Here is a 15667-nt window from a genome sequence, read left to right on the forward strand (position 1 = left end):
TGCCTAATTAACCTGAAGTCTTTCTATGATAAGTGGTTTGATGAATGAGGGAGTGCCCCTAGATGTTGTTAAGTTTACCTTTGTCTTTAAAAACTTTGTCGTCTTCAGCATCTTTACAATGATATGAAGAAGTACAGGCTGGATGAATGGAAAGTGGGGCAGATTAGAAACTGGCTGAGCTGCCAGGTCTCAGAAGTTGTGAGCATTGGCACAAAGGGCAGCAGGAGGTCAGTGGTAGCATGTGCCAAGCACTGGGTGCTGGGGCCGTGTGCTAATGTCTTCATCAGTGACCTGCATGGTGGGGCAGAATTCACCTGTAGGGAGTTTCCAGATAATACAGACTGAATAGGAATGGTTGATGTGTTGGATGGCAGTGCAGTCAGTCAGAGGAACTGTGCAGGCTGGAGAAATGAGCAGACATCAACCTCCTGCAGTGCAACCTCAGGCAGTGCTGAAGATGAACCAACAATGCAGCCTTGTGCAGTGGTGTTTGCAGGGGTTCCAGGATGAGGGAAGGGATGAGAATCTTGACTGTGTGTTTCAGAAGGCTGATTTATTATTTTGTGACATGTATTATATTAAAAGAAAATTATATATAAAACTATACTGAAAGAATAGAAGAAAGGATTTTGTCAGAAGGCTAGCAAGGAATAGAAAGGAATGGAATGATAGTAAAATCTTGTGACTGACTAGAGAGTCTGAGACAGCTGGACTGTGATTGGCCATTAATTAAAAACAGCCACATGAGACCATTCAAAGATGCACCTGTTGCATTCCACAGCAGCAGATAATTATTGTTTACATTGTGTTTCTGAGGCCTCTCAGCTTCTCAGGAGAAAAAATCCTAGCAAAAGAATTTTTCATAAAATATGTCCATGACATCCTTGTAGACAAGAAGACCAGCAGAATCCTGGGCTGTATCAGGAAGTACATTGCCAGGAAGTGATCTATCCCCTCTATTTGGCACTGGTGAGACCACTTCTGGAGTGCTGTGTCCAGTTCTTGACTTCACAGGACAGTACAGATATGGACATTCTGAACCAAAGTACTGCAGAAAGCCACAAAGATCAATAAGGGACTGGAGCATCTGTAATAAAGGAGAGGCTAAGAGACTTGGATAATTCTTGGAACTCGGAGAAGAATGCTTTCCTGAGAAATCTTATGAGTGTATATAAATTAAGAGAAGATGCCATGTAGAGGCAGATTCTTTGCATGGTGACCAGGGAGAGAACAAAAGGCAATGTATGTACATAGGAATCTCCTGTATCTCAATTTATCCTTACAGCAAAATTGTTTTCTGATACTTAAATGGAATAGGTTGCTCATAGAAGCTGTAGAGTCTCTGTTTTTTAACATACTCAAAGCCTGAGAGGACACTGTACTGAAGAGTGTGCTCTGCTGAACCCTGCTTTGGGCATGGAGTTACTCTAGATTATCTCCAGGGGGTGCTTTCAACTTCAACAGTTCAGGAATTCTTTGGCTTTGCTGAATCATTAAAAGTGTTCCTGTTCAAAGCTATATAGGATAGCTATGTTCCTATGCATGACTAGCTTTTGAATTTTAGCAGCTGGTGGATTTTGAACATGGAGCTAGCATGAATGTTTTCAGAAGTTTTTGTCTTTCCTCTGGTTAGTGTTTGGACATACATAGAAATTGCAGCCAGAGAATTTATAGGTATAGGGTGTGTTCTGAGAGAAGTGTTCTGAAGGTTTATTCTGATTTCTTATTATTTTGCTTTTAATTCTGTTAAGTTTTCTTTATACCCTTTAAAGTTTGAGCCTACTTTGCTCTCTTCCTAGTCCTTATCTCACAGCAGTAAATGAGTAAATAATTCTAGAGGGTGAGACCCACTACACTTGGTGAATTACGACTCCGTGCAAATGAACAGCTCTGTAGACTCCTGTAGTTAGTGCATTCCTGAGAGTAGTAAAGCTTTTGTAATGAGTTCTTTTGGTGTCTTCTAGGACACGTTGAATAGAGTAGGCTTTGCATCATGCTTTTGCTACACAACACTAATATAATTCAGTATGCCTGGCTGATTCTTCTTAAATCCATTTCAAGAAATCACAACATGCATTAGCCAAAGGCCAAATCAATACAAATGTAATTTTATCATAGAAGTTCTTTTTAAAATAACATTGTTTGGGATTTGGAAGGTTTATTCTTTCTTTTGAAAGCTGCTTGATCTATTTCCTCTAGTTTGTATGGGTAGTGATTCCAATCTATTGATATCAAGTAGTATCATATAAAAAAACTACCCATAGTTCCCCCTATATACAGTTTCTGATTTTCCTAGTGTAAATGTGCTGTGTGGTGTTTAGGAACTTGCTAAATTATAAGAATGGAAAGAACTCCAGCAAGTATATACCATTTTATACTACTGGAGCACTTAACAATTTCCTGAAAGTAACTCATGAAGGTAGGACAGATAGCTTATTCCCCAAGATGCTTGCTGCCTTTAGAATGTCTTCCAAAAAATAAATGTACATGTTCTGCTTTTTTCCTTAAGCTGGTGGCTCACTTCCGTACAGTATACAGACAGCACAGAAACAGCTGTGGTTGCATTCCTATTTTCAGTAAGTAGAACTCAGTTCTTTGGGTTTTTTTTTTAAATTCAGACTGTATGTTTAAAGTTAGTTAGTGCTATAATGTTTGAGTATTAAAAGCAAATAAGTGGAAGTGGTTACAGGTATGATATTCCTAAACTCCTTAAAATAAAGGCCTTTAGTTCCTTATCTGCTGGGTCTTCTCTCCAACAGCTGCTAGAAAATATGCTGTTCATGCTGTTTACCTAGAAAAATTATGTGGGATAATGTTGCTACTGGATTTAGGTTTCTGTAAACTTTTATATAATGTTTCCTTCTCCAAACAGGAGTAATGTTACTCCTTTTTTTTTAAACTTCCAGTTGTATTTCTCTTTCCCCACTTGTGCCTCTGTATTAATGGGATTTCAACTGAGCCACAACACGACTAGAAAGGCTTTTTTTGGTGGTTGCTTTATTTTTTTCTTGTAAGTACAGCAGTCCTGCTGCAAAAATTCAGTCCCTTGTGGCAATATCTTTTGTTAAAGATGCCTGACATTTTCTATTAAAAATTTGTATTTCCATATGCTACTAGTTATGCCAAATTCTAGGAGTCTGACACATTCCATGCCAGATGTCTCCCTCAGGCTGAATTGTTAAAAACTTATGCATGTTTAGAGAACAATGGGAAAAGTTGTTTTGCAAAGATCAAAAAAAATTAATAGAACTTGTAACCTCTTACAAGACCACAACTTCCCATTCTTTTCATCAGAAACTGTTAACTCTTCTGGATGGAAGTTGCTCTGGTAAGAATATTTACCAAGTAAGATTGTGTTCAGTTGGGTGTATATTCAGGGGACTGAAACAGAATTGCTTGTGGCAGAGAGCATCCCCCATTCTAGAGTGAAGGTGATTGCTGTTGTGAACCTTGCTGGTCAATGTCTAAGGAATGGAACTCAGTGAGAAAGCATGTGAGGCTTTGTCTCCTGCTTTTAAACTGTGTCCTCTGAACACATTCAGCAAAGGAAGAAAGCTGCAATCAACTTGAAACTTTCAAGGTTGTTCAGTTGTGATTCAGAAAGAAAAAAAATCATCAATCTGGGGGAGTTTGTGCAGTCTTAATTGGGTTTCTGTAGTCATACCTCCTGAGAATCTTATTAGAGAAAAGATGTAACCTTTCTTCAGTTAGTCTCTTATTTAGTACACAGAATGTTACTTAATCATGATATAATTAATTGATTTATTCCTTTTCAATGAGAAAATGCCCACATAGCTGTCTCCAGGGGCCTGCTCTGGCAGCAAAAGGGCTGTTTGAAGTTCCTCTGTGGAATTGGCTGCGGATGGCAGTGGCCCTGCAGAATTGCTCTGTAGTGACTGCCCAGGTGCAGGCCCTTAACCTGCCAGAATGCAGCACAGCAGCCCTTGAGCAGAGCCTGCATGTAGACTCTTACCATAGGGCAGGAGGCACACTGCACCTTTTTATCTGTGGAGCCTGGGACACACAGAAAACAGCAGGTTTCACTAGATGTAAATACAAGATGACCTGTTTGAAAGACTTGCTATAACGCAAATCTTTGGGCAGTGGAGGGATTAAAGGAATTTAGAAAATTTTTCTTCAAACTGGAAAATAGTAAGAAACCAGCAGGAAATTAGGGATTCTACCAAAGCTGCAAGGAAAAAAACCAACCTAAGTATTTTATGCTTACAGTAAAGGAAAATGAATAATTTTTTTTTGCAAGTAGGGAGAGATAAATGGAGTTGGAACATGGTGTCCTGCAGCCTCTCAACTGAAGAGGCAGGATGTCTTCCCCAGCACATGACTTTTTATAATGTCTGTGGGCTGATTTTCTCTCTTCTGCCAGCTGAGTGTGTTTAACCTGTAATACAGCTCAGAACTTTAATTTTTTTTTTTAAAGTGTGACTAAACTTAATATTGCTTTTACTTTTCTGATTGTAGCAAATGATGACTAGACTGCTTTGTTAGATTAGCTACTGTGTAAACAGTAAAGAGTGTAAACAGAGTAATTTGCAGAGTTTTCTCTCTGGTATTATTGCTTGTTTTTCCTTCCAGTATTACTAATTTATGAGGACAGATTTGCAATTATTAATAATTTTTGTTAATTGCTCCTTTCAAAACATTTGATCAGCTTTAATAGTATTGTATTTTAACGTTCCTTTTAGTTTATTTGCTTTTAATATGGTGTGCCCTATGTTTGTGCAGTTACTTTTGTCAAATATTTATTTTCAAAGAGTGGAAGAAATTGATTTGACAAGAGTTTGTTTGACATATGCCTGACAAGTCCACAATGATTGTTGTATTAGAGCTTTGCGTGTTCTTTAGATTTATAAAGTTTTGAATAAGTGTTGAGTTTTCTTCTTAATTTGCAGAAGTACAGTGTTGTTCCCCTAAAATCATACAAGATGAGAGACTGAGATCATAAGTGTTCTCTTAGGTTGAAACTAATGGTATGAGTTGTTTTAATTTGTCTCAAGCCTTGTTGCCAGTATCTTAAGATAGAAAATTCTTTCGGTATTTGAAGTAAGAGAACCAAATGCTGAAAGAGGTGGTGTCGTAGAAAATTAGTTATTCCTGTCTCTGTTTATGAGTTGGATATGTCTGTACAGTTAAATTTCCAGGATTTTGTGATGGCTTAGTCCTGGCTTGCAGCTCAGCACCACAAAGCCACTTGGGCTCCCCCACCCTCCTTCCTACCCCCCTAGTGGGATGGGGGAGAGAATCCTAAGGGTAAAATGGGGAAACTTATGGGTTGAGATAAAGACAGTTTATTAATAAAGCAAAAGCTACTCATACAAGCAAAGCAAAATTAGTTGGTTTACCCCACCCTGGGCAGGCAGGTGTTCAGACATCCCCAGGAAAGTAAAGCTCTATTGTGCCTAATGGTTGCTTGGGCAGATAAAGGCCATCACTCTGAATGACCATTTCTTCCATCTTTTCTTTCATCACCATTTCTTCCCTCAGCTTCATGTGCTGAGCATAATAGAGTAGGTCTGGAATATCCCTTTGCTCAGCTGGAGTCAGCTGTCCTGCCTGTGTCCCCTCCCAGCCTATTTACTGGTGGGGTGGTGTGAGAGGCAGAAAAGGCTGTGTGTGACAGCTGAAATATCTGTGTGTTTGTGCTCTTTCTAGCACAAATCCAAACATAGCCCCATACTAGCCAGCATGAGGAAAATTATCCCAGCCAAAACTAGCATGCATTTTCCCCTTTTAATCCTTACATGTTTGTGCTGTCCTACTAGGGGAAACATGGCCAAAATATATATTCCCCATTCTGATTTTAACTTTCTAAAATAGGAGTTTCAATCACTTTAGATGAAATCAAACTGCAGTTAGAGTGCTGTAGGTAATAGATAGAAGTGGTATTACTCTTGCTAAGGCACACTATTTGTATCTGTCTTAAGATAAGGAAGCAAAAAGGCAGTAGACTGAGATAGTATCTCAGTATAACTGCAGTTAGTGGTGAGGGGAGAAGTTTGTCCCAGGGCAAAGCAGTGAGGTAAATCTAAAGAAAATAAATTTTAAATTCCCAGTTTTTCCAGTTTTTCCTGTTTTTCATTTTTACAATTTTATTGGAATTACCCAAGTATTTTGGTCCCATAAAATTAAAGATGCTTGTCTAAACTGTCAGTTGTGAGAGAAAAGCTATTAACCAGGGTGGTTGAGTCATGACTCAGCCTTATAATTTGTATGTATGGGAACTGTGGAGTTTGTAGGGGAAGACAAGTTAAGTCAGCTAATTCTGTATCATATATATCTTCATCTGTCCTATAGAAAGGTACTTTGATGTGGCTTGCATCAAAACATAAAGAAGTCTGGTTTGCATCAAATGTGCAGAGTGTTTCAGCTTTTACCCTTTAAGAATACAGGACCAGTTCTCAGAGGTTTTTTTCCTTGATCAGGGGAGATAGGGTTGTTAAAGTAACTAGGTCCTCACCCATGAAATATAAAGCCTCTTAATTTTAAGTGCACTGTATGCAAGTGTTAGTTGTTAAAGTCAACATAGGTAAATAATTCCAGCCCTTCCAAGTCAGTCTGCTCAGGCTTTTAGAGGAACACAGTGCACTTAAGTTTTTCAGAGTAAATTGATCCTTTTTGATTTGCGTATTAGAATAGAATGCTGAGTTAGGGAAGCAGGATTGTGACAACTGAAACCAGAGTCTTCCTTCAAATCTGTGGAAAGAAATGTCTCTGGGGTAAAGGAAAGTGTGTTAAGAAGCTTTCTTCCTGAATTTGCATGAGGACTAACAGCTGTGAACATAAAGTGCTTCTTAATGCTGTGGCTATATACTTTCAGTTATGTACATATATTTACTGCTTGCTTGCACTTTAGTTCTGTAACATTGATGCTGAATCAGTCTAGCAGTGGTTTGTTATTTTAATCTAGGGTTTTTTTTATATGCACATAGATATGATCTCTATTCTCTTAAACCCTCAAACTTCTCAGTGGCTTAGGGGCACAGAAGGGGGAAGAGGAAGAGTAGCAGCAACAATCTACCAGTTGCTCCCTGCCTTTATGTCATGGATAATAAACTGTAGTAAACTCAGAACTCTGTGAGGTTTAGTTTGGTGCCAAACTCAGTTGCTTGAAGTCATAACCGTTGATAGTCTTCAAAGGACATGTGTTGTCTACAAGTTTAGACTTAGTTCCTTAAGTGCTATCTGGAACAGAGAAATGGAAAAAAATTGTTAGGAGAACCTGACACACTGAGGAGAATATCTCTTTGGGCTAGTTTTAAGGAAAAAAACCCTCGCCTTCTGACTTCTAGTAGAATTGTTAACAGTTCAGTTAAATGTGGTATTTTAAGATTTTTTCTAGAAGAAGTATTGAGTGTGAGAAGTATAAGTAGCGTTCCTGACAACAGCACCATGATTTATGGTATTTTTTTATACCTCAAAATAAAACCATATATGAAAAGAATTCCTTTTGCTTTTCTAGCAAATGGTCAGCAGAAGTCACGGGTCGAACTCATGCTATACCTCACATTAAGACTTACATGAGACTCTCTCCTGACTTCCAGAAGATTGCTTGGTTCTTGGTAACAAGGTAAACATCTAACCAGTACAGCTCTCATTTAAGAACTTTATATATGGGTTTTTTTGTCAGCTGCAGGCCCAGGTGAGTTACTTCCATAACCTAGAATTTCAATTAGTGATGTGAATTTTTGTCCATATTTCATGTTTCTCCATTGCATTGCCCCATTTGAGGCTGCAGATTGAAATGATTATGTCAGAAACAGTTGATAATCACACTAAAATCTTGTCTGAGTAGTGACTACCAGTTTTGGGGTTCAACACCAATTAAAGTGATAAATATTTTTAAATTTGGGTTAAGTTTCTTAAAGATATGATGTGCTATAGTATGAATGTGCTGGTTTCTACAAAACAGAGTTTGGTTAGCTGAAGTTGTACTTGGGCTGCCCTACTGTAATAAAACATACAGATACATAGAATTTGGAATCTGATCTTTTGTCAGATTGAGTAGCTTAGCAGTCTGCCTGGAAGTATAAGCTTTATATTTCTGTTGTTTAGTTGTTAAAAAAGCCAGAAGAGGAAGCAAGAATTTCTTGACTTGAAGGGAGAATGACTTGTTGTAAACGAAAATACAGATATGTTTCAGTTTTTATGCAACCCTATATTCTACAGATTATGATCTGTCCGTCCTTACTTTTAAATGCTCAGTTACTTTAATATTTTTTTTCTCTTTATATTTGGTCTCTTTAAATTTCATCACTCATTGATACTGTTGCTTGCCATAGTGGTAATGATTAGTGTGCTTTTTAAAAGGTTTTAAGTCATTTAAATGTGATGCTCACTCCATCTAATACAGAAATTCATGGTTGCTTTATTTTCTTCTGATGTTTCTTTTGCTCCACCATTTGCTGTTACCAAACAGTATCCAGTATGTCCATCAGGTGAAACATAAGGTGTAAATTTTGTATTGTGCTGTAGAAGTAGGTTTTGACAACAGAATTGCATATATTTTTGACTCCCAAATTGATCTACTTTGTAGTAGATACTGATGAAAGATTAAATACAGAATGGTGCTGAATAGCAAATTGAAACAAAACCTCTTTGTATTTGTTATCATAAAAACCTCTTAAGTATTTCTTATCATAAATAGATCCAAGAACAAAATGCCAAGAGCAAAAGATACTGTTTAACACTCTGTACTAAATGTAAAATGCAAACCCACTCTGTACTGAAGGTATTGTAACTAGTCCTAACTGAGCTAGCCTTTAATCTTTATAAGTCATCAAATTGAAGCTATTTACCAGTACCAAATTCCTTTCTGAAATGTGCAAAGAAGATTCAAAAGGCTGAATTTGTCTTGTAGATCTGTATGACAGAAATAGGCTTGTATAATTAACCACATGTGTTATATGAATGCCTTTCTACATATTGTCTCTGTTGCTCCCACTGTGCTGTAAAAATAACAACAAGGAATAACAACCAAGTCACTTTTTGTGAGAAGACTATTCTGATTGAATTTAAGTTCTCCTGCTAGAAGGACATTGCTAGGCTATGTTCTTTAAACGTTTTCTGCATTGAAGATTGTGCCTCACTAAAATGCTTTGTTTCTCTTAACAGTGCCAATCTATCTAAAGCAGCCTGGGGAGCTCTGGAGAAAAATGGCAGCCAGCTGATGATCCGTTCCTACGAACTTGGGGTTCTTTTCCTGCCTTCAGCATTTGTAAGTCCATAGTACAAGCACAAATCCTGGGATATCATGAAAATCTGCAAATATTTATGAATACAAGCATAACTGAATAATCTGATCAGTAGGTTCTCTATTTCCAGATAAAAAAGTTAATAGCAAATTGGATTTGTGAGGTATTCATAGTCTTGTTTTCCTACACAGCGGGTATAGATTTGGTATTGCTGTGACTTTTTTCCTCTTACTGACAGGCAATAATATTTTGAAATTGTAACATATACCTAAATGTTATTGGAAAGGATGATCAACTCTCTTCTTTTGTGCTTTTTAAAACTGGCCTGTGAGTGCATATTCACATTAATGTAAGGGGTGTGTGTTGTATGTGTTGTAACTTGAGAAATGATTCCTAATCTTGCACCAGTCGCTGTTCTTGCTCATTCTCTGAAATGCATTTTTAGTCACGTGACTCTCTCTTAATATCAAGTTCCTTATTGATCTACACTTCCTGGTTCTTAGCCCTCTATGAAATCCTGTGGTAGAAAGTCCTTAATTATACATTGTATTTAAGAAAAAGGCTTCCCTTCTTTGTTTAGGTTGGGTTTTGTCTATTACCTGATGGGGGGAGAGATGCAATATGTGGCTGATTCCTCCTTCTCTCTGATGGGCTGACGATACCAAAATGTTCTCAACAGCAGTTAGTCTATGATCACAAACCATTCAAACTTCTTCCTATGTGAAATTTCTTCTTTTCAGGGAAGACCACTGCAATTTTCTCTGAAAAAGTATTTGTATGCTAAAAGTCCTTAGAAATATTTTGCTGATAAAGAGTATTTATTTCCTAGATAATGTTCACAGAAGATCACATAATGTTCTGTCATTTCTACTGATTAGTAATGTTGTCCCAAATGAATATTTACTAATATTATGACATTGTAAAAATGTTTGCCTTCCCTAACTGGATAATTGTAGTTTCCTGAGATTGCATATTTAGATTGATGGTTTCTGACTGCAGCTAAAGAATTCCTGTAACTCACTCTTGACATTTATAATGAGTTTGCATAGTAGTGAGGTCTCTGATATCATGAACCTTAGAGATGTTTTTCTCCAGCATCATTTATGTGGAAGAAAATGTGTTTATCAGAGAGTGAAACAAGAAAAATCCTACGACTTCTTTTAGTAGGAAGCATTGTTTTTTATATCAATGAGCTCTAAAAAAAGGAAACACCATTTGTGTAAACAACTATTAATAACAGAATAATGAAGCATTGGGCAAAGTTGTGCAAAAATTTGACTTTTAACAGCAACTGACCTGAAAGGGATAATGTTCTTGGAAGTTGGATATCTCTGGGTGTTGCCAGGCATAGAATCTATGGTACTGGTATATTTGTACCTAGTAAATTATGGGGTTTGTATAAACATAACTGATCTCCAGATGACCCAGTCATGTAACTTTCTAATAATAACTTTCTCAGCCTGTCTTTGTGGGAGAGGTGCTCCAGCCCTCTGATGATCTTTGTGGCCCTTCTGTGGGCTCGCTGTAATAGGTCCATGCTGGGGGCCCCAGAGGTGGATGCAGCACTGCAGGTGAGGTCTCATGAGAGCAGAGCAGAGGAGCAGGATCCCCTCCCTTGCCCTGCTGCCCATGCTGCTTTGGATGCAGCCCAGGACACAACTGGCTCTCTGGGCTGCAAGTGCATATTGCCAGGTCATGTCTGGCCTGTACCCCAAGTCCTCCTCCACAGGGCTGCTCTCAGCGACTTCTCTCAGTCTGTGCTCCTGTCTGGGGTTGCCCTGACCTGGGTACAGCACTTTGCTCTTGGTTTTGTTGAAGGTAATGAGGTTCTTGTGGGCCCATTTGAGCTTGTCCAGCTTCTTGTGGATGGCATTCCATCATTCAGGTGTGTTGACTGCATCACTCATCCTGGTGTCAAGACAAGCTTGCTGAGGGAACACTCAGTCCTGCTGTCTGTGTTATTGGTGGAGGTGCTGAAGAGCATCAGTCCCAAGACAGCACCGAGGGACATCATTTATCACCAGCCTCCACCTGGATATAGAACCATTGACCACAACTTTCTGGCTGTCTTCATTCCCTTAATTATACTGGCATCAGTGCTGAGTGGATTCCTTATCCCTTAAACCAGCTCAGACTGGCCAAAACAAAACAGGACAGGTTTCCATGAAGCAGCTCAACATGATCAGGTAAGGGCTAATGCAAGGAAGAAGTAGGAAGGACAAATTCAAGGGGCACAAAGGTGAGTGGGGAAATCATATTGAGGTACCTTTCTTTCAGCCTGGAACCAGAGCTTATAGAGAATGATGGTCCATGAAGTTTTGGATAGAAAATAGGAATAAATGGCTAGGATCTGGGTAAGAAAACATGATGTGCAGTATGAAGTAGAGCCAAGTTTCCAGATCTTTCCCTTGTGTCACTCTGGTTACTTCAAAATAGCTATTGTTGGGGGAATAGAAGGCTTTACGTTATCATATCAAAGGAACATCTCAAAACTCAGTGTTCAAAAGCAGACACTTGTGGGAAAGTATAATGGCCAGGCATTCATGTAGTAGTTTGTCCCTGCATATTTCATGACTTAGAGGCCTAACCTGTGAGCATCTCTTGTCTGTTCTTAAATGTCTAGGCTTTTGGCAGTCACAGTCTGCTCTGGCTGAGTTCCACAACGTAATACTGTCACATGAGGCAGTTCTGAAAGTTACTCACTTGAAGGTTTTTTCTTCTTGCACTGAAAGATGCAAGAACCATGTGATCCCTAATCATCCCTTTCATACCTCTCTTTCCAGACACCTTTATCTTTGTCTAGAATGATGAGTTCTTATCCTGCTCCTAGGGAGGAGATTTTTTTGATCACTTTTACTTTTCTCAATTTTTTTTTCCCTCTGTATCATTTGGGTTGGGAGGGTGGTAAGTAGAGGGACAAAGCTTGTACTTAAAATGCAAACATGATTCTAGAGAAACAGATTCAGATATAAAAAGATGACATAATGATGTTCTTGGTGTTCTCACTGGTCTGTTTGGCCTGCTGTATTTTTACAAAGTGGTGTGTAACAGGTTAGCTAACCATGGTGTGAATACAATGCTTTCTCTCTACAGCCCTCACCTCCCTTGTCTTTGTCTTTCTTATAGAAAGCTCCTATGCTTTCTATAATTTCTACAGCTTTTAGATGGCTGTACTAAAACCTGTCAGTGTGCACAAGATAATCTTATGTTTGAGTTTCAGACCTCTCAGAGCACAACTTAATTGAAACTCATTTAAAACTTGCAAGAATATATAACAGTACATATTTTGGATGAGAATACTTAGTTCTTCCCCAGTTTCCTACATATTGATAATTAATTGTGAAGACTGGCAACCAGAAGAGAACAAGTCAGCTGATAATCACATGTATGTGATATCCCACAGTATACGTGGGAGCAAAGGAGGGAGAGACACTGCAGCTGCTTTCCTTTCTTCACTGAGAAGTGCATGCCTGCAGACACTCTTGGTAACAAGGAGGTAGTCAGACAAATACTGATACTGGGTTTATGTACATGCAGTCATCTGATACTCAAGTTCCACTGCTTACTTTATAATTTCTTATGCATATGCCCTGCAGTTAACTGCATAAAAGTGCTTCTTTGATAATTTTTCTGCTAGTCACACTGGTTCATTGTGGTTTTAGAATGCTATGTGGTGGGGTAGTGTTAAGTGAAGATAACAGATAACTGGGAATAGACTAAAATTTTTAGAAACAGAAATGCTTGTTCACAACTAAAGCTATGCAAAATATAAACTACATGCAGTGCTTTGAAACATAACTGAGCTTTCCTAGGCCTCAAGGGACTCACCATGCTCTAGCTATCAGAATGCTGATTTAATGCTGCCAGTTTCTGATAGTTCTGTTTCTTTAGGTTATTTCATGCAGTATTATCACAAAGTTCATGACAATTATTCTGGTAGAAGTTAAGACTTAGCATCATAGAATCATTTAGGCTGGGAAAAGACCTTTAAGATCATATAATCCAATTAAAATATTCCTGGCTGTGATGGAAGTTGAACCCATGTCCCAGAAAAGACTGGAGCCTTAATCCAGCACCTGGGACTACTTGGCCACACTACCCTGGTGTATTTGCATAGCACACACTTCATGTCGCTTATCTTAAGAACTCCTCTAGCTCTGCAGTTTGTGCCTTCTATTTTCTGCTGAATACAAATTTGGAAGTGGGTCGTTCCTCACTTGCTATCAGCTGACTGCCAGCTTTTGTCTTTTTTTTTTTTAAATGCTTCCAGAATTATGCTTTGAGGTTGGGTTTTGGCCTGGTGTGCTAATACAGACTCTCAAAAATATGTTGAATAGTTGTTCCCAATATAGCAGCAGCTGTTATCATTTACAGTTCTAGTGTTTAGGGAAAAATCAGCTGATGCTGGCATTAGATCACAAGCTTCTATTGAGTAAAAAATAATGTTTATAAGAAAGATTGTCCTGTGTTTCAACTACATTTCCCTTTCCATCTCCATTTCTCACCTCCTACATCCACACTCTCTCTTTTTCAACTTGCTCTTTCAGCTGCTGGGGATTCCTTTCCAGAGGCTGAGATAAAGTACATCTTTAACAGGTAAAACATGCAGTGAGAATGCAATGACCAAAAAGTATGGAGTTCTGGAAAGCATGTTCTAGTAATTATTTTGTTTGAAAAATCTTGGAAGTGGCTAATGGAAAGCCTTTTAAGTAAATGGTTCTTCCTCACAGCTTCTGTGTCTGATAAGATGCTAAGATAATTTGAGCTTGACTTGCACTAGTATAAAAATTTGTGAAATACCTAAGTCTTTTTAGAGGTTTGTTGAATATGATTCTGGCTCAGTCAGCTTTTAGAAATACAAGCTCAGAAATATAACAGATGCTATTAAAATGAAAACCCACCCATAATTCCTACCTAGTGCTGTCAAATCCTGTAATTATATCTAGATAATCAAACTCAGACAACTTACAACAATGTTTCAGAATCTGAAGTGCTGTATTTGATGTTGAATACTCACTGGAGTGAAGTGCTGTTTTGTACTTGACTCTGGGTCTGGGTGTGTGAACTGGATTAGAGATCAGCCAGGCATTAGCATGTGATTTTCAGAACTGAACTGCTTAAATTTCTGCTGTGTTTGAATAACTGAGCCAGGCACCTTCAGCCATAGCTCAACTTAGAGCAGAACCAAAATCAAGTCAGTTAAGCTCTTTGACTGTAATATCAACTTCCAAGGCAATGTAGTACCACTTTCTTCTTTGGTTTCTCTAGTTTTAGATGAAGTCTTTTATCCCATGTAAAATGGAGTGGGAAAGCTAATACAATGTAAGTAAACCAAGATTTTGTATGCAGACTTCAAGATGTTAAGCCTTGCTTTATGTGTTCACAGAACTGCCACAAGGTTTTTAAATTCTAGTGTTAAAGACACCCAGACAAATACTATCCAAACCAAGAAACTTTGGGTTTAGTTTGTCACTGTTGGCTTCCTATTAAAAAAAAAAAATCTTCTGGTACAGTTGGATAAAGTTGTCTTTGGAATAATTGTGCCCAGTGTTGAGGAAGAATTTTGCTGTGTATTCTGCTGGCCTGATGAGCCTGGCCCCTGTAAAGTTTGTGTGCATCCTTAATTCTGTGCTGCTGAAACCAGCAAGTTTTTAAAGTTTTGTCAAAAAGGACTATTTTTCTGCTTACTGGCATTGGAAATATTATTCCCATAATCATCCAGTGGGATAATCAGTTGTCTCCTGTTAAAATTTACTTCAGTAGGATCAAAATTCTGTAATGGCATCAGTCTTAATTCCCACTTCAGTAGGGCTAGCAATTCTTACCTTTATCTTGTGATCTCTTTTTTTTATAGCCTGCAATATACTTTGTGTTTGGGGCAAAAAACATTCAAAAGCTGGAAGGCAGTATTTGAAAAACTGTTAAACTTCCTTTTCCCATTCTTCCCAATGTCTGCTTTTTCAAAGCATGATGCTAAGGCACTAATAAAAGCCATATCGGCACCTAAAGTTTTAAAAGTACAAAAAAATTCTTCCCCAATTGAGATATGTATTTATCAGCATTTCAAATGTATTGCTGTAAGTTCTTCTATTCGAAGAGCAAAATAAAGCTGCTGAGGGAAAAATTCTGAAAGAATAGAATATGGCCGAGGAAAATTTATAAGTCAGACAAAATTATTTTATGCAAGATCCTGCTGGTTTGTTTTTTGGAAACCATAGTGAGAGCTGTCAACATTCAGGAAATGCTCAAAACAGACAAAGTGTGTGATTTACTTCAATTTCTGTGTGAAGATAGACACATGAGTTATTTTTAAAAGCATGTGAATCTCCTCAGAGAGCCTTGTTAAAGAATATATTCCACAAACTAGACACATACTCCAGTGTTTTGAGGAAAACCCAATGTCTTTTCTTAGATAAATATTTCCTGAATGGAAGGTCTCTATAGGTTAAATTCTGACA

General features: G+C 38.1%; 1 protein-coding gene across 2 annotated transcripts in view; it reads left to right on the forward strand.

Moving 5' to 3' along the window:
• The window catches only part of TDP1 (tyrosyl-DNA phosphodiesterase 1), a 38749-nt gene that overhangs the window by 15397 nt on the left and 7685 nt on the right, over positions 1-15667 (forward strand). For both annotated transcript variants that reach the window (XM_066552438.1, XM_066552439.1), the window contains exons 12-14: positions 2510-2576; positions 7478-7585; positions 9130-9232. In XM_066552438.1, the coding sequence (XP_066408535.1) occupies positions 2510-2576; positions 7478-7585; positions 9130-9232 (278 nt within the window). The remainder of the gene's footprint in view (positions 1-2509; positions 2577-7477; positions 7586-9129; positions 9233-15667) is intronic.

This window comes from Molothrus aeneus, chromosome 6, assembly GCF_037042795.1.
Source record: "Molothrus aeneus isolate 106 chromosome 6, BPBGC_Maene_1.0, whole genome shotgun sequence".
Lineage (NCBI taxonomy): Eukaryota > Metazoa > Chordata > Aves > Passeriformes > Icteridae > Molothrus > Molothrus aeneus.